A 19,798-nucleotide genomic window follows, 5' to 3' on the forward strand; every position below is an offset into this window, starting at 1 on the left:
TGCTTCTTCTTGATGCAGTAGTGCTTCGGATTGCCTTTCCGATTTGTGCAGACGGAACAGGCATAAACACTCTTCACGCTTTTCCTTCCAGCATCTCGGCAGTATGAGCAATCCCGCCTTTTACCAGTGCTGACAATGCCATGGTGCTTCTTCGGAGACTTGGCCGTGCTGGTCGATGGTCCAGGCTTTCGAAGGGGCACCTTGGTCTTGTCAGTGATGTTCACAAGCTGCCGGATAACTGCAAGACGATAGTCAAGCTGACTGTAATCCTTCGGCATTTTGATGACGCCTGGGTTTTTAGCCACCCACTGCTGAAAGAGAACCCATGAATTCACCACAGCTACATCCACAAAGTCAAAAAACTGAGTCTTCCAGTACTTGCGTGTTTTCCGCAGCACCCTGTACGTCGCTACGTGCTGGTCGAACAGGTCCACTCCACCCATAGCGAAATTGTAGTCATGTATCAATTTTGGCTTCTTCAATTCCAGGTCACGCAAGATGTTATTTTCTTTCACCTTCCTTGTAACATTGACATAGTCAGCAGCGCTGTGCATAGTGGATATTGACATAGTCAGCAGCGCTGTGCATAGTGGATATGACTGTCACCGGACGTTTGTCCATCCATTGTAGGTGAAGGAGGTCTCCACCGCGTACAAACCGCATTTTCCCTCTTTCAGCTCTACGCTGAAACGTTTTCGTATTTTTGAGGACAGCAGGGAAGCCCCGTCGATTGACCTGACAGGTTCCAGCAGCAGCAGTTTTGTGATTTTCAAAGAGGTCAGAGAACAGGTGAGGAGAAGTGTAGAAATTGTCAGTGTATAACTTATATCCCTGGCCAGACAGAGGTTGAAGGAGTTCTGTAACAATATTATGTGCCAAGCCATGATCCACTTGGCCGGCATGTTCACGGCCAGTGTAGATTTTGAAGTTATAAAGATAGTGCAGGGCACTGTCGCAAAGGGCAAACACTTTGAATCCAAAGCGAACAGGCTTGTTTGAGATGTACTGCTTGAATGCGAAGCGTGCTTTTGACTTGACCATCCGTTCATCGATCGCAATACTTTGGAAAGGCTGAAAAAGTTCCCGGCACTTCTGCTGGAAATGATCATTCACCAAGCGGACTTTCCGTAGCTTGTCAGCCGCATCCTCAGTAGTGGGGTCGACAATGTGGAGGAAACACAGCAGAGCTTTGTAGCGAATAAAGGTCGGGATCATATGCCGTGCCCACAGCCCATGAAAGAGAGTAGATGTGCTCCAGTAGTGAGATAGATGTGGCAGTCGAGCAATACCCATGTAAATTGTCAGGCCAAGTAGAGCATAAATTTCCGCTGTGTCCGTGGGCTTCCAAGCGCCATGGTCATCTTGATAGGATGGTTTTTCCAGGATGTGTATACCAGCATTATCATTAGTAAACTCCACAATAGCTTGAACGATGCCAAGTGTGAAAAAAAGTTGAAAGAAATCCAACTCCTTCACAGGCGCAAAATCAGCTGGGAAATGGCAGCCAGGTTCACGGGCAGGACGAAACTCAGGCTGGTCAGGACACTCATCATCACTATCCCAGTCGCCGACATTGTCTTCGCCCTGCACAGGAGCGGTTGCGGCACCTCCGCGCACAACTCTTCCACGTCCGCCGCCTGCAGCGCGAACTCCGCGAACTCCGCCACGAGGAGCACGCGGAGCTCGAGTTTGTCCTCTCTGCCGTGTGGGAGCTCTGCTCTCGCGTCGCGGGCGCGCCTCGTCCTCTTCACTGGAATCAGCTGATGTGTCACTCGAGTCAGCTGAGGAGCGTGACAAGCCAGCTGAAAGCGGTTCTTCTGAAGCTTCTTCTTCGCCATCATCAGCGCTGCCGTCAGAGACCAAATCTTCAACTGGATGGTCGTAGATGAGAGCATCGTCTAGCTCTGACTCTTCGCTTGATGGCAGGCCACCTGACGACTCGCCATCAGAGTCTTCATCGTGCGCGGCCGATCCAGAATGAGAAAACACAGCGGCAAGCGCTTCGTCAACAGATAAATTCTTGTGCGCCATGGCGGAAGCTTTCGAACACTTCCTGTGGCCCAGTACAAAAAAAATCAAATGTAAACCCATGCCATGTGTGCACTCAAGCGGAACGCGGAGGTGTCAGGCAGACTTGGCCATAGCGGCAGCTTCGTAGCACCAGCGAGTACGCATCCCGCATAGTTCTAAGTACGTCAGTCGAACCGGTCGTTTTCGACCGGTTCATGTATGTGTGAAACTCTAAAGGGTTAAACATCCACGCAGGAGGTGTGTCTGGTCGAAATGAAGGACCGCTCTAACGTGGACGATTTAAAAAACATGTTTCCACGTCCACACATGGCCTACTACATAGTCCATCTATACCACTTCACTCCATCCAGCTATACCACTTCACTCCATCCATCTATACCACTTCACTCCATCCAGCTATACCACTTCACTCAATCCAGCTATACCACTTCACTCCATCCAGCTATACCACTTCACTCAATCCAGCTATACCACTTCACTCCATCCAGCTATACCACTTCACTCCATCCAGCTATACCACTTCACTCCATCCAGCTATACAACTTCACTCCATCCAGCTATACCACTTCACTCCATCCAGCTATACCACTTCACTCAATCCAGCTACGCCAATGTGTCATTGTATTTAACAACCTGGTTCTAATTTCAATATGACGGGTCCGGTACAGTCATACTCTCTTTCTGTTGGATGCTGCTTGAATGAATGCCCTAAATGTAATCAAAGACTTCGTGATTGTTGCGTGACTACAAGAACAGTCCACAGACTTTGCAACACCGTTTTGTTTCTTGAGAAATGTTTTTATGCCTGTGAACTCCACAACTCCACAACTCCACATGGTATACACTCCACATGGTATACACTCCACAACTCCACAACTCCACATGGTATACCCTCTACATGGTATACCCTCTACATGGTATACACTCTTCACCTAATAGGGTAATAATCATCATTCAAAATACAACGGATCAGTCGGGTAAGTTAACTACCTGGAAAGGGAGGAAAATGCAAACCCACCAGGACACGAACCCGGGACCTTGCTTGTCACGAGCAATGCTCTAGCCATCTGAGCTATGGGACCAGGCCGACCCTAGATGGCGCTGACAAGTTTATCACCACAAAGGCAGCTTACAACACATGCCACGCCACTAGGATCTTCTTTTCCACCCCTCAGGGAACCAACCACAGTCAAAGAAAGTGATACGTTTTCAAAGAATCCAGAGAACTTTTAAAAAATTCGAAGGATCAGTCGGGGAAGTGAACTGCCTGAAAACAGAAAAAACCTCCTGCAAATATGGATCGCCTTCTTCCCCTCTGGTAGCACACGTATGTCGTTGTAGAAATTGACCATGGTTGTTTGGTTTGTATAGCCTTGAGCTATTCATGTTTTCACTTTGAACTTTTTCAACTGCAAGGCTGATGTGAATTAAGTCAGGGGGGGGGGGGTGCTCAAACAAAGAAATTTTACTCACGGTTCTGACGGTTGCTAGGGTTACGGTTCCATTCGAATCTTCCAGCTCTTGTGGCTGTCTGATTACCGTTGCTCCCTTAGCCACAGCCCTCTGGAGTTTGGAATACGGTTGCATGCATTCAAACATTGCAAGTGTGCACGAACACACATGCACACACGTACACGCACGCACGCGCGCGCGCGCACGCGCGCGCGCGCGCGCGCGCGCGCACGCACACGCACACGCACGCGCACGCGCACGCGCACGCGCACGCGCACGCGCACGCGCACGCGCACGCGCACGCGCACGCGCACGCGCACGCGCACGCGCACGCGCACGCGCACGCGCACGCGCACGCGCACGCGCACGCGCACGCGCACGCGCACGCGCACGCGCACGCGCACGCGCACGCGCACGCGCACGCGCACGCGCACGCGCACGCGCACGCGCACGCGCACGCGCACGCGCACGCGCACGCGCACGCGCACGCGCACGCGCACGCGCACGCGCACGCGCACGCGCACGCACACGCACACGCACACACACACACACACACACACACACACACACACACACACACACACACACACACACACACACACACACACACACACACACACACACACACACACACACACACACACACACACACACACACACACACACACACACACACACACACACACACACACACACACACACACACACACACACACACACACACACACACACACACACACACACACACACACACACACACACACACACACACACACACACACACACACACACACACACACACACACACACACACACATATATATATGAGCCAGAGCACGCTAAAATATGACCACAGACCAAAAATTCGATTTTCAGTTTTTTGTTCAAAAATGATCAAACACACCTAATGTTCGCTGTCTGAAAGTTTTGGACTGATCTGACATGTCTAAGTGTTGCTAGAATGGTATTATATGCAGCACTGTTGAAATGGTGAAATTCTATGTACAGCAATGGGATTGTCATTTTTGCACACAGTTGAGATGTCCCTTGGTTCATCCTTTCCGGGTCAGTTCCTCTGTCTAGGGTTGTATAGCATGAGCTGACAGGTACTCGGCCACATCCAAAGTTTCTATAGGCAGCTTAGCTGGGTGTCTGAAATACCTCCTGGTTCGTGCACCACTGGAGAACCGCCAGCGAAACACGGTCAACATCTGTAGATGGCCGAAGAAGTTGGCACTCCACGTCCTCTCCATCACACACTCCACCTGTACTTTCAGATATACAGTATACACTGCTGCACACAGTCTTCCTCAACATACTCAACGTCGCACTCGTATTCCCCACTCCAAAGTCCACCTGCACACGGTTTTCTCCGCTCCTCAGAGTGTACTGCTTTCGCTGCCTACTGCTCGTGCTAGCGATGTTTCGCATAAGGGTTCTCAAATTATCGACTGGAGCAAGTTGAGGGAGCAGCAGAGTCAATTGATTGTTTTTGCACTTGCAACAAATACTGGCATTGTCCCGGACATGTGCAGCGATGTCCATTCTGGCCAAATCACCGGCCGACTCACATCCCAAGTCAGTGTCGATGCCAATCGCTTGCCAGGTTGTCATCAGATTAGAATTCCTTGTCACTGCAAATCGTGGGACTCCCAGCATCAATTATTTTACGCTCGATGAAAGTGTCGCCCTCAAATGACTCGTCGCTGTAGCCATCATCGTCTTCCTTCTGTTTCCGACCCGAATCCTCAAAATATTTTATCCTGCGCGTGGAGTGCGAGGATGTCGTCTTCTTCCGCTCCGCAGTACATTACTACTACTAGGCTCGTCCGTCAGTACATCGATGACGATCAGTTTTAGGCGACTCCGCGCAACATGGAATACAAACTCAAACAAATAAACTTACTTGCAAGAAAGAAATGCATCCGGAACAGTCCAGTCGACCGAGGAGAACAACAACAGCGACTCGCGTTGCACTGCACTTCGTATTTTTGCCGCGGAATTCAAATAGCGAATTTCTCGACTTTTCCAAAAAAGCCGTGGTCATGTTTTAGCGCGCTCTGGCTCATATACACACACACACACGCACACCCACACTCACACACACGCGCGCGCGCACACACACACCCACACACACGGAGGCCCACATACAAAATGTATTAAGAAGGAGATTCACAGTGACAACACCCTTGCTGATACTCAAAGCAGGGGCGTAGGACCCGCTACGACTGGTACGACCATGGCCGTACCACTTTTCCAAAAGTGTGGTCCGTCTGAAACGTGCAAAACCGTGATAAAAAATCGGGACCCGTCAGATCTTTGTTTGAGTTTGACTCATACTGGACTCGACACGGCTATTAGGTAGAGAGGACGGTTCAATACCGGAATGGTTTGACATCCAAATTTGTATAGACCCAAACCGATCATCAGCGTGGATTGTTCACTCGAAATATGTTTGTGGAAGGAAACTGGCATGTTGAAGTTTGCTCTGAGGCCAGAGTCAATCGAACTGAGCCAGCCCTTTGTGTTGGCTCATTGCCTCCAAGTTGACCAATTTTTCGCTTCAAATCAGAGGTGGCTCCAAACCGGAAAGGTTTTAGAGTTCACATCAAATTCACCGAGTTCTGAAATTAGGTGATTGCTATCGCTCCACGACGGCCAGTACAGAAAATAAGTTTTGTGTGATGCCATTAGTTTTAATTGGTATAAGGTGATTTCTTGGCGAGAGGCGAGCCGCTGTTTACCTGCGGCAAGAAGTTGATTTTTCGAAAGACGTAAAACTCAAGTCGCAGTGCGAAGCAACACGTCAAAAACTCACCTGCTTGGTATGGCGCTTCTGGTCATCGCAGAGCCATAACATTTTGGCTCGTAGTAAAACACATCGTAGTCTCACTGTGACATATGTTTTCTAATCAAAATACCAAGAGAGAAAGTGAATACCGAGTCCGTTCCGATTTGCAACCTATTTCCTATTTGAAACCGTCCCCTCTACGCTTGGTTCACGGCAACTTGGTTTCCTAAACGTGAACAATAAAATTCTATGACTAAAAATTAGTAAAAAATATGCCAAAAGTACCCAGAATACAGGATTTTGTGTTTTTTTTTACAAAAATTTCCCCGGGGGACAACCCCCAATCCCCCCTCCTTCACACCCGTTCGTCCTTTGCTCGTACCAGTTCCCAAGCCCCTCCTACACCCCTGCCTAGATCAGTAAGTACTGATACTGCTAAGAGAGAGAAACCTGACAAGTCAGGTACACTGACACTCTCCTTCGTTCGACGCCACAAGGATACCCTGTTTGACTGGACAAGAGCTGCCACTTCTGCTGTGCAGTTGCCGACAGTAATCTGTCTTGAGGTAACCAACAGATGGTTATACCTGCCTGCATCCAGTGACATCCTTTCTGACACTCATAGATCAGCAAGTACCGATACTACCACGAGAGAGAGAGAGAGAGAGAGAGAGAGAGAGAGAGAGAGAGAGAGAGAGAGAGAGAGAGAGAGAGAGAGAGAGAGCGAGAGAGAGAGAGAGAGAGAGAGAGAGAGAGAGAGAGAGAGAGAGAGAGAGAGAGAGAGAGAGAAGAGAGAGAGAGAGAGAGATAGTTCAGAATAAGTTGTTGTCCAGGCCGTGCCGGAGGAAGTTCCATTACATTCAGTGCTGAGAGTGACTGAGTGTGGGTAGAGGCTGAGTGACTGAGAGTGGCTGAGTGTGGGTAGAGGCTGAGTGTGGGTAGAGGCTGAGTGACTGAGAGTGACTGAGTGTGCCGGGGTAGAGGCTGAGTGCTGAGAGTGACTGAGTGTGGGTAGTGGCTGAGTGTGGGTAGAGGCTGAGTGACTGAGAGTGACTGAGTGTGCCGGGGTAGAGGCTGAGTGCTGAGAGTGACTGAGTGTGGGTAGTGGCTGAGTGTGGGTAGAGGCTGAGTGCTGAGAGTGACTGAGTGTGGGTAGTGGCTGAGTGTGGGTAGAGGCTGAGTGCTGAGAGTGACTGAGTGTGGGTAGAGGCCTTCCTTGCCCTTGGACCGCGCATACTACATTAGAGGCAGTGTAATAGGTGTATGTATGCTACGACCTGAATACTCACTATTTGTATTTCCCGCTCGTTCCCCTTGGCAATGAGCACTCACATAGAAGAGCGCATGCTCCAGTTCTGTTGTAGTCCGTCTTGAGTTGTCGTTGTCCTGTTCTCCTTGTCTACACTCTTCTCGAATACTTCTATAAATTATCCAATCATAAAACCCCTGTGTTCCGGTGTGAGGGGGCATCATTAGCCGGGAGCAGCTAACACTGGTGGCAGCGGAAACCGTCCACCACTACATCGCTGGCGGAGTATGTACGCCTTCGGAGATCGCCGACTATGAAGTACCACGAAGGCCCACGCAAGTGAAACCATATCCTCATCCACTCTCTTCGTCATTATTTTCCTTTCTGCACTGTGTTTCTTTCTGCTCGTCGTTTTCTTGTTGCATGCATTGTTTACCATGGTTTACAGTCCATAGGTCAAGCATTGGCGCCAACCTGTCTGGCCAAACATTTTCGGAACATTTTCTGTGTCCGTGTTTTGTGCATACTGGCTGCTGTCTAGTGTCTTGTTAGGATATCTGCTAGCTGGGTAGTAGAGTCTAGCTACACTGTGTCCAGGTGTCCGTAGAGTAGTTGCCTATTTGGAATTGTCTCTGCCAAATTTAGTTGTTTGCCGCTACGCACGATAGGTTACGTAATAGATTGAGATCGATAGTCGATCGAGTCCACGGGAAATTTTTGCAGATAATATTTTTTTTCGAAAATTCAAAAATACAAAAACAATTTTTTTTTTCACAATGGGCCGTTCAGCGAAATCCAAGAGACAAGAAAAGCTAGAGCGTAGCTTCGCTGAAGCTGGCTGTGACATGAGCATTGCTGAAGAGCGCGACAGTTCGCCGGTACAAGGGTTGTCCCATCGTTTTCGTTTGCCGGACACAGACACACCACATGCACGTCCACTGCCGAAGCCAGTCTTGCTTCCTGAGACATTCGGAAATCAGCCAGGCCAAGATTTCACCACGTACATGAGGCATTTCGTCCACACATGCGAGTTGAGTGGGTACGACGACGAACAAAAGCTACGGCTACTACCTGCTCGCCTTGTTGGTACAGCTCATGAGATGTTCACCGAAATTCTAACTCACACGCCTGACATGAACTTTTCCGACACAGTCGAGGCTCTGCATGTCCGTCTTGAGCCGCCCCAGCAAGCATTGATGCACGAGGCCAGTCTTCGCCAGCGAGTGAAGCTGGCGAGTGAAACTCAGCACGGGTATGCCACGGAACTTCGTCGGCTCGCTCGTCGAGCCTACCCAGGACAACAAGGTGCACTGCTTGATTCCATGCTTTTGCAACTTTTTATTGATGGCCAGGCATCGAAGGATTTGCGCTTGGCGTTGGCGTCACCTCGGCCCACTGATTTGGATGCGGCGGTCCAAAAGGCCATCGAGGTAGGTGCTATTTATGCTCGCGAGCAGGCCCGCACCGTACCTTACCAGTATGCACAGCCCGTATTTGCTGCTGCTCCGGAAGTGAAGCCCCGTCGCACTGCTCATGGTCGTGACCCCTACGCAGCAGTCGGTCCACTGAAGTCGGAATCTGAGCGAGACCAGTTGGCTTCGCTTTTGTCGAGTTTTGATTCGCGTCTCTCTGCTTTGGAGGCGAAAATGGAGAGCGTGAGTCTGTATCGCCCCACCCGACCCCAGCAAGACCATGTACGTTTTGTTGCTCGTGGTGCTGGTGCTGGTGCGCCTAGTCGTGGTCGTGGCCAGAGTTTTGTGAGGCCTGTCCGTGGAGTGTGCCATGGATGTGGTGAAGAGGGCCACTTCATTGCATCTTGCCCGCACGCAAAAAACTAGGTTGGACTGGTGACACGGGGCCGCCGTCAGTCGTCCGAGTGGAGCCCCTCGAGGAGGTATGTGGTGCGATCTCACCCATTATTGTGCACGTTGATGTTTGTCTTTCGTCTTCGTCTTCGTCTCCTGTTGTTGCTCTTGTTGATTCTGGTTCAAGTGTGTCGTTAGTGCATTCTAAATTGTTGCCTAATTTGACAGAGCGACCTCCTCTAGAGTCTGCTCCGCGGTTGTGTGCAGTCAATGGCGCGCAACTTCCTGTCGTTGGATCCATGGATCTGTGTATGTCGCTAGGAAATCTGTCTTTCCAGCACACGGTTGTTGTCTCTCCTGGTATTCACTGCGACATGATTCTTGGTTCCGATTTTTTGTTGCAGCATGGTGGTGTATTAGATATTGCTCGTGGTGTTGTGATGTTTGGCGATGTGTCTGTTCCGTTGCATGTTTCTGGTTCTGGGTGTCCTCCGTCACGTACGCCCTATGATCGTATTGTTCCGCGTAATACTTCCTCCTCATGTAATACTCATACTCCTCATTCTGATTCTGATGCATGCTCCGACGATGTACCTGTTTCGTCGTATTCTTCTCGTGTTGCCCTTGACGCTTCATTGTCTGCACGGGTTGTTGAACCCATGGCTCAACCTGGCGTTGTCCCGGCGTGTGCGCCCGAGAGTGTGGCTGACCCTGTGGTATACTCATCTCGTGTGGTGTTTGAGATGGAGTTGTCGGTACCTGCAGGACATGTTGTCTTGGTGCCTTGTGCAGCTGTTGATGTGGGCACGGTTGTGATGGATTGCGTGGCAGATCCATTGGAGTCCTTTATGGCGAAGCATCCAGATGTGGCAGTGACTCCTAGTCTTGTAACTGTTGGCCCTAACCAAACACGTGTGGTTGTGGCTGTTGAAAATCATGCAAATCATCCTATACTCATTCATAAAAATACCAATGTTGCCGAACTTCATCAAATTCCTACAGATTGTGAACATATTGACGACACTGAAGCTATGGTTTCCTCAGTTTCACCCGACCCGATCCCGCTAACTGAGCAACGCAAGAAAGTCATCGATGAATATATCGACGCACAAAATCATCTCTCCACAGAACAGTCTCGCACGCTCACTGAACTACTTCATGATAACCACGATTTATTTATCTTGCATGATGATGACTATGGCTACTGTGACATATTCCCTCATAAAATTAACACAGGACAAAATAACCCTATAAAACAACCTACCAGGCGGATTCCATATCACCGCCGGAAGGCTCTGCAAGATCTACTGAATACGCTGTTAAAGCAAGGCATAATACAAGAATCGATTAGTCCGTGGGCATCACCCATAGTATTGGTGCCAAAGAAGGATGGCTCTCTTCGACTCTGTATCGACTACAGGAAGTTGAACTCTGTCACCGAGCCTGATGCTTACCCGATTCCCCGGGCAGATGACATGCTTGATTCCCTGTCTGGCTGTCGGTATTTCACGTCCCTTGACTTAGCGTCAGGGTACTGGCAAATAGCAATGGAAGGAAGCGACAAGGCTAAGACGGCATTTACCACGCCACTGGGCTTGTTTGAGTTTAATGTTCTGCCGATGGGCTGCAGGAATGGCCCAGCGACATTTCAGCGCGTAATGGAAGCAGTCCTGAGTGGCTTATGTAACACACCAGCCCAGCCATTCTGCCGTGTGTTCTTTGATGATGTCCTGAATGCCAGCGTAACACTGTCTGGCCAACTCCAGATTCTGCTGCCCGTGTTCGCGCGAGTTCGGTCCGCTGGACTGCGGTTCAATCTGAAGAAATGCTCCTTCTTCCAGGAGGAGGTCACTTTCCTAGGACACCGCGTGTCAGCGGAGGGCATCTCCCCGAATGAGGCCAAACTCGTCGCGGTCAGGAACTGGAAGACTCCGAAATCTGTCACAGCTGTCCGCGAGTTCCTTGGCTTCGCTGGATATTATCGCCGCTTCATCCGTGGGTTCGCCCAGCGTGCTGCTCCGCTGACTGCTCTGACAGGCAAGAATGCTCGCTTTGCGTGGTCGAAAGCTTGCGAAGCGGCGTTCCAGGCTCTGAAGCGTTCGCTTGCCAGTGCGCCGGTGATGGCGTACCCCCAGTTTGAAGCTTCAGCAGGTGCATTCATTCTGGACACCGATGCGAGCAATGTGTCGATTGGTGCAGTCCTCAGCCAGATCCAGGATGGAACTGAGCGACCAATTGGGTACGGCAGCCGTGTACTGACGAAAGCTGAGCGCAACTACGATGCTAGCGATCGTGAGGCCCTTGCTCTGGTCTATTTTGCGGAGTATTTCAGGCACTACTTGTTGGCACGACCATTTGTTGCCAGGACGGACAATACTGCGTTGACTGCACTCCGGAACCTGAAGGAACCCCGCGGACGGAAAGCACGTTGGCTTGACTGTTTATCCGAATATGAATTCCGAGTCGTCCACCGTCCAGGTCGCCAACATCTGAATGCCGATGCTATGTCCCGCGTGGTGACCGATGTGCCGTCTCCTCCGCCGAGTCCGCCGCCTCTTGCCCGTGATGTTCCGCTGTCAGCTGCTGCTGAAGTGCCAGTTGCTGGAGCCACTTTCGTCAGTTCTCCTGATCCGCCGCCTGATTGTTTTCGGCCGCAGGATATTCTGAGTGCCCAGTCTGCTGATCCTGATCTCGCTGCGGTTTTGTCTTGGTACGATGCTGCCAGTGGGAAATTTGTCCGTCCACCTGAAGAGGATATCCGTCCCTTCAGCCGTCTTCAGAAATTCCTTTGGTCTTCTGTTTCTCAGTTGCGTCTTATCGATAAGGTGTTGTATCTTGATCCCCCGTTCGCTCATGATGTTGATGTCGAACATCCTGTTCTGATTGTCCCTGTCGTTTTGCAGTCTGCTGCGCTCGCGTCTGTTCATTCTCTGCCCGGTGCTGGTCACTTTGGCATTGAGAAAACGTTACATCTGGCCCGTCAACGTTTCTTTTGGCAGGGTATGGCATCCGATGTCCAGATTTATGTGCAGAGTTGTCCGACTTGTGCTCAGTTGGCTTCTAAGAATCCAGTGCACCGTGCTCCGTTGCAGTCCATGGCTGCTGGTTTTCCGTTTGAGTTTGTCGCATTGGATATCGTTGGTCCACTTCCTGTGACTCCAACCGGTAACAGGTATGTCCTTGTCATCGTCGACTACTTCACTCGCTGGGCTGAAGCCGTTCCTTTGTCTGCCATTACTGCTGAGGCTGTCGCTCTGGCATTTGTTCATGGTTGGGTGTCTCGCTTTGGAGCGCCACGTCGCCTCCACTCTGACCAAGGCTCTCAGTTCGAAGCTCGGTTGTTCCAGTCGTTGTGCACCATCCTTGGCATCCGGAAATCCCGCACAACCAGTTACCACCCGGAGGGCAATGGACTTGTTGAACGCCTCAATCGTACGTTAATCCATCACCTGAAGGCTTTTGTTGGCCCTACAGATGTCCATTGGGATATTCACCTTCCGCTTGTTCTTCTCGCCTACCGTGCTGCTGTACACAGTAGTACTGGTTTTACGCCTTCCCGTTTGTTGTATGGTGCTGAGCTTCGCCTGCCTGTTGATCTGGTCTTTCCTCCTCCTGATCCTCCCGAGCTCTCCCCATTTGCCTATGTTCAGCTCGTACGTGATCGTTTAGCTCAGGCTCATTCTCTTGCTCGTGTTCAGTTAGCTGCTGTCCATCGTCACCAGAAGTCAGTGTATGATGCTCACTGCAGTGGTGCTTCGTTTGTCGTTGGCGATTTAGTCTGGCTGCATGATAAGGTGATTCATGCCGGCGAGTCTGCCAAGTTCCACCGTTATTGGTCCGGTCCGTTTCGTGTTGTTCGTGTGAATGGTCCTACGTCGTATACCTTGTCTATGCCTGGGTGTGAACGTACCGTCCATTTCAATCGCCTCAAGAAAGCTGTAACTGTGTCCGGTCCTGTTACATTGCCGCTGCCCGATGATGATTTGCCGCGCTGCGTTCCGCAGCTACAGCCACCGTCGTCTGATCCGGTCCGTACTTCTTCTCCTGTTTCTCGTCGTTCTGGCCGTGTCCGCACTGCACCTGCTCGACTAGCTGACTATGTCCTGGACTGAGTTTATTATTTGGTTTGTTTTCTTTTGTTGTTTCCTAGGTATTTCGTTCATTCCCGTGGACGTGAATTTTAGCTAGGGGGGCACAGTGTAATAGGTGTATGTATGCTACGACCTGAATACTCACTATTTGTATTTCCCGCTCGTTCCCCTTGGCAATGAGCACTCACATAGAAGAGCGCATGCTCCAGTTCTGTTGTAGTCCGTCTTGAGTTGTCGTTGTCCTGTTCTCCTTGTCTACACTCTTCTCGAATACTTCTATAAATTATCCAATCATAAAACCCCTGTGTTCCGGTGTGAGGGGGCATCATTAGCCGGGAGCAGCTAACAGCAGCGGTGTGTTTTCCTAAAAAGAAAAGTGATTCGACCTCACGATGGCACAACCAGCTGCTCCTGCCCCAGCCGTCCACCATCAGCTGTTGGCGATTACTGAGAAATTGTCAGGCAAACTTACTCACAATTGACCGACCTGGCTCGCCCACTTCCAGCAGGTGGCTGCGTTCCATTTGTGGACGCCAGCACAACAGGTTCAGTAGATGGGCTTACCCCTCACTGTTGATGCACAGTTGTTCTACCAGTGCACGCCGGTGGTCACCCGGCAAGGCCCGTTACAACCGCTGGCACAGGCCTTGGCAGCCCGCTTTGCACCACCGCAACCGGCAAGTTTACATATAGCAGAATTTAAGGTTCTGCGACAGGGAAACCAGGCGAGCCTGTCCTATTGTGAAGCAGTTCGCCATGCGGCCGTCCTCGCCTATCCCCACATGCCGGGACAGGATCGTGACACCCTCGCCAAAGACCAGTTTATGGCCGGCCTGGATAGCCGTGCTGTACGCATCCGTGTCCGGGAGCTGGCCCCGGACACGTTGGACGCTGCCCTGCAGTCCGCACTGCATCAGCAAGCGATACTTCATGCCGAAACGCTGGAGTCTCCAGGTAATCCTCCTCCTGTGTGTGGAGTTAATTCGTCGCACCCCGAGCTGGACGACGTCACTACAGAAATCCAGACGATTACTAGCCGGCTTGACACGTTCGAACAGTGACAGCGTCCGCCATCCCGTCGCCCGGTCCCAGCTCCACAGGACCAATGCCCTCCAGTCAGGTGCTATAATTGCGACTGGCAGGGTCACATCGCAAGGTTCTGCCGTCCCAGCCGGGAAACCAGCAGGCACATCAAGCCTGAGCCCGGCCACTGTGCTCCTGTGGACATGGGCTCATTCGCAGGTCGAACCTACTTGTCGATTAGATGGGCTTTTGTTTGTATTCGTGACTTGGCTGTATCTTCTGGTGCCCGTTCTTCTCCTCTTCAGCTCTGCTTTGGTCACGAGTGTTGCCGTTGATAGTCTTGTCCGCTTCACGGACATTCGCATTTGTATGCATGTACATGTATCTTACTGGGTGAATACCGTCTTGAACACGCTGGGTGAATACCGTCTTGAACACGCTGGGTGAATACCGTCTTGAACACGCTGGGTGAATACCGTCTTGAACACGCTGGGTGAATACCGTCTTGAACACGCTGGGTGAATACCGTCTTGAACACGCTGGGTGAATACCGTCTTGAACACGCTGGGTGAATACCGTCTTGAACACGCTGGGTGAATACCGTCTTGAACACGCTGGGTGAATACCGTCTTGAACACGCTGGGTGAATACCGTCTTGAACACGCTGGGTGAATACCGTCTTGAACACGCTGGGTGAATACCGTCTTGAACACGCTGGGTGAATACCGTCTTGAACACGCTGGGTGAATACCGTCTTGAACACGCTGGGTGAATACCGTCTTGAACACGCTGGGTGAATACCGTCTTGAACACGCTGGGTGAATACCGTCTTGAACACGCTGGGTGAATACCGTCTTGAACACGCTGGGTGAATACCGTCTTGAACACGCTACAAGGTATGCTTACGCCACTCTGTGCTACCGTTGTTCCTGCTTTTTTCTAAGTGAGTGCGCCATTCCTCCTGTATTCCTGTTGGCGTTGAGAATGTTTCTGTTCATAACTCAACTATTTCGCGTACGGGAAAGTCATCGCGCGATCGTCGCGTCGCGCGATGGCTTTCCCGTACGCGACATGAAGTATGAATCGGCCTTTAGATTGACGAGCGAACAATTCTGGAGCAGCCTTTCGGATCGCCCCGTGTTGAGCGCTGCACCGCTTCAAACGATTGTTTCAGTGGATGGTAGACCGGTTACTGTTTTGAGTGTGACCACTGTTTGCCTCCACTGTTCAGTACTCAGGTTCAGTTTCCCGCATTCAGCATCATGTTCTCTTGGGTATAAATTTCTTTCGACATGACCGCTGCATTATTGATCCTTTTCAGTCATCAGCTATTCAGTTTTAACTTTCGGCTAAACTGGCACCTCCCCCCCCCCCTGTGGACTGGAGATCTCTGGACCCGCCCCTGTATAGCGTACCTTGAACACGGCTCTGCAGTTGTCGACTGTGAAGGCCACATCCCGAACACCGTCACCATGGTCGCGTAAGTGATCTCCCATCTCTGTACAGTGCAAGAGACAAGAACAAAGTTGAGAGAATGACTTTCGGAACCCAAACACTCAAAAACTCAACATGCCAGTGTCTTTGCTGCATACCCAACTTGAAATGTTCACCAAATTTGTACAGGCCCAGCCAGTCCTCAGGTAGAAAACCCTTATAGTGTAAATGGCTGCCTTTAATCTGCGAGTGTTTAGAAAAGTAGAGAAGATGATGGTCCAACAAGAAGTCCTCACATGCCTACAGAAGCTCTGAATAGTTTTCAAGCAGGAAATTCATCGAACTGTGCGCATCTTGAGTAAAAATTATTTCCAGCAGCATTTGCCCCATATCGCATGGACTTCTTAACTTATAGAGATGTCACACGGCAATTAGTGACAGTTTGTCTATCTCTACCGGCACACACTGGAATTAGTGACAGTTTGTCTATCTCTACCGGCACACACTGGACAGTTTGTCTATCTCTACCGGCACACACTGGACAGTTTGTCTATCTCTACCGGCACACACTGGACAGTTTGTCTATCTCTACCGGCACACACTGGACAGTTTGTCTATCTCTACCGGCACACACTGGACAGTTTGTCTATCTCTACCGGCACACACTGGACAGTTTGTCTATCTCTACCGGCACACACTGGACAGTTTGTCTATCTCTACCGGCACACACTGGAATTAGTGACAGTTTGTCTATCTCTACCGGCACACACTGGACAGTTTGTCTATCTCTACCGGCACACACTGGAATTAGTGACAGTTTGTCTATCTCTACCGGCACACACTGGAACGTCAATACCTCAGGGATCATCATTAGCTGCTACGCCATATACAACCAAGAGTATTATAATTATAGCTAGTTAAATTCCGAGGCATTTAATTGGTCCTCAACTCTGCTTCAAGATGATTCCCATGGTTTTGAGGGTTAATATGAGAAGTTTAGTGTCCCACCTTCATTGCCTGGCAACAGCGCTGATTGGAACATGAAAATGGTCTGCACAGAGAGATGAATGAAAGAAAGTAAATGAGTGAATGAGTGAGTGATTTGGGGAGTTACTAGTATTCAGTGAATGAGTGAGAGATGCAGGCAGTAGGTGATTGAGTGAATGGGTGAATGTGTGAGTAGATGAGTAGTGCGTAAGTGAGTACTCCAGTGAATGCGGAAGTCCCGAAATGATTGAGTGAATGAGTGAATGAGTGTGGGAATTGCAGTAGGTCGTAGGAACCAAGGAGGGGGGGGGGGGGGGAGGGGGGGGGGGGGAGAAGTGGGTATGGATATCCCAGGTTTTGATGATGGGGTTGTATTGACTTTACCATGTATGTGCAGTTTGGAGTCTCAGAAAGTTGAGCTGTAAATAATTGACTCCCATCTGGAATGAGCGATCCCAGCAGTGTTGTTTCGTACAGACTAGATCATCGAAATCCAAATGGGTACCCTTTTCTAACGGTACCTGAGATTAATGGGCAGGTACCCAAGTGCCCAGAACACCCCTTTGAACAGTATTTACTGTGCAGAGGTCTAAGGTGTGCCTGCCAAGGGATACTTGCCCCATTTGCCCATAACTAGAGTCCTGTGCTGAATCTAATTTTTCTTTACTTCAAAAACTCTGCCCCACCGGGAAAGGGAACATTGGAGAACATGAAAAGAACAATAGAGAACAATGAACATGTGGGTGCTATAGAGTAGCTGTGGAAGTGAGTCTGTAGGCACTCCACTAATCATTGGTCACAGCGCTAGAATGCCACAAGAGCACCAGAAAAGGGGATTCAAAATTTTGTATTTTCATAACTATTTTAAATGATTCCCCAAAAAGGCTGTTCACCTGTCGAGGGAGCCTCCTGAAAGTGAGAGATACAATGAACAGTTGTAATCTGTAACACTATTTCACACTGGATTGTACCTGTCCAGCTCTGACGACATGTGAGACCATGTCTCGGGAGCCATTCTCCAGTCCACGGTAGGCCAATGGCTGGAATCCAAACCGTGCGATATAGAATGTCGCCGCCTAATGGAGTGAACACAGGAGGAAGACAAAAGAACGTTTAGCCTAGTTCACCATGCAACACCATGCTCTTGCTTGTTTGCACTTTTCCCTACACTCATAACTACCCAATACAGTAATCAGCGAGAGAGCTAGCTCAGGACCCTTCACTATGCGCGTTTGGTCACGTGATCAGTCATGTGTGAAGACTGCGAGTGGGTGACAGAACACAAGCGCACACACGACCGCAGACACACACACACACACACACACACACACACACACACACACATACACACACACACACACAAACATCCGAAATATAGCACCGCTAACCCTGGCTAGTGCCAGACGCCACTAATCGTAGCATCTTTTGCATTTCTACAGGAATGGTACACTCCTCTGCCAAGCAAGCTGAAGCTTAAGCTGCGCAAAAGGCTGCATGCCTGGGATCATGTCCCCGGAAAGGCCGAGGAGGTCCTTTTGCGCTGGTCATAAACTCACTTGCTTAGCGTTGCCAACCCAGAATGTGATGTGGTCAAACTGGCTCACTTTGCCGCCATCCGTCTCCTCCACCGCAGCTGCAGATGCCTCGGACTCTGCTGCACAATGAGCATGAGCACATGGGAGAGCAGTATACAGAGAGCACATGAGCACACGAGGGAGAAAGCAGTTTGCAGTGCAATGCCGTGCCCATACCGCCATGCAATCATTCCAATGGACACAACAACTCTCTCTACCCCCCCCCCCCCAACCCCCACCCAAGTCTTGAACCTGTCAGGTACACCAGTCGTTGAGTGTCACATTCTTTGTGATGAGCACATAGACATTACAGCTGTATGCAACACACCTAATACTGGTATGGATTGATGTAAAGGGCCCATTGGTACTACTCAGGAAACACCAACACCCAAATCATCGCGTCCATGTACACCGAAAAAATTAAAAAGAGCACGAAGTCGCAATTCAGGATCCGGGCTTCCTTTGCTTCTTGTTCTTGATTTTTACTTCTTCATCAAAACTGAACACAAGTAATTAATTGTAAATCACCACTGTTCTGCTTTCCAATTTCTTGCGAACTTTGGAGTGTTTCGAGATATTCAAAAATTGGCGGGGCACTCGATGTCTGGTGTGACCGCTCGGCAGGGAGCACACAAGCCAGCTGAGCGCCAGCGATAACAAGCCCAAAGTGGCTTGTTTCAGTGTAACCGCTGCCTTATGCCACAACAAAACACAGTCAACACAAGCTGTGGGCAGATCTTCCAGCGTATGCTTTGTGCCCTTAGGATGTCGTTGGTCATAGTTGGCAAGGGATGCCACCTGTCCAATCCCCAGTACCTGACCTGATGCCACAGCGCCATGGCCTCCTTTGGGTAATCTAGCCATCAACGTACCCTACGGAAATCACAACAGGTAGAGCTCTGGGCCCAAAACTATTGTATTGAATGGAGATCTACGGTGCTTCTCTAGCCGTGCTGCTACCTACAGTCAACTGGGAACTTGTGGCCGGGCACAAGGGGCACATGGATGCGGCTAATGGGGTTTCTCGGCACTTGTGCCAGTGGTTGTGGGACTTATCCACTCACCCCCCCCCCCCCCCGCCCCGCCGTTAGGCGCTGCATCTGCCGCTTGGGCTTGGCAGTGTGTAGGAGGGGGGGGGGGGGGGGCAATACTTGTAGCAGAAAGCATGTCCCACACTAGTTTTAAATTGAATTCCCAGCAGGGACACCGGAATAAGTTTTTGAATTTAGTATGGCAGACACAAACATTTCAGAGTGGTTTTCAGAGTGGTTTTCAGAGTGGTTTTCTGCACACGAAGTAGAATGACCTAGGTCAAACTATGCTTTGTTGCACCACTCCCCACTGGAAATCATTTTGAGATG

General features: G+C 50.3%; 2 protein-coding genes across 4 annotated transcripts in view; both read right to left on the reverse strand.

Annotated features, from left to right (window-relative positions):
- The window catches only part of LOC135819131 (4-hydroxyphenylpyruvate dioxygenase-like), a 40,165-nt gene that overhangs the window by 12,163 nt on the left and 8,204 nt on the right, over positions 1-19,798 (reverse strand). For 2 of the 3 annotated variants that reach the window (XM_065332285.1, XM_065332283.1), the window contains exons 3-7: positions 18,420-18,517; positions 17,835-17,939; positions 16,885-16,927; positions 15,858-15,940; positions 3,505-3,594 (exon numbers count right to left, since the gene is read on the reverse strand). In XM_065332285.1, the coding sequence (XP_065188357.1) occupies positions 3,505-3,594; positions 15,858-15,940; positions 16,885-16,927; positions 17,835-17,939; positions 18,420-18,517 (419 nt within the window). The remainder of the gene's footprint in view (positions 1-3,504; positions 3,595-15,857; positions 15,941-16,884; positions 16,928-17,834; positions 17,940-18,419; positions 18,518-19,798) is intronic. The other variant, XM_065332286.1, reaches the window with a different exon arrangement.
- On the reverse strand, positions 538-3,478 carry LOC135819002 (piggyBac transposable element-derived protein 4-like). Its single transcript, XM_065332155.1, has one exon. The coding sequence runs from the start codon at positions 2,089-2,091 to the stop codon at positions 538-540; it is 1,554 nt and encodes a 517-aa protein (XP_065188227.1). The 5' UTR covers positions 2,092-3,478.

This window comes from Sycon ciliatum, chromosome 6 (genome assembly GCF_964019385.1).
Source record: "Sycon ciliatum chromosome 6, ocSycCili1.1, whole genome shotgun sequence".
In the NCBI taxonomy this organism is placed as follows: domain Eukaryota; kingdom Metazoa; phylum Porifera; class Calcarea; order Leucosolenida; family Sycettidae; genus Sycon; species Sycon ciliatum.

What these genes read in the sequence shown, in the direction of transcription:
- LOC135819002 (XM_065332155.1), bottom strand. Translation starts at nt 2,091, where the DNA reads ATGGGTTTACATTTGATTTTTTTTGTACTGGGCCACAGGAAGTGTTCG.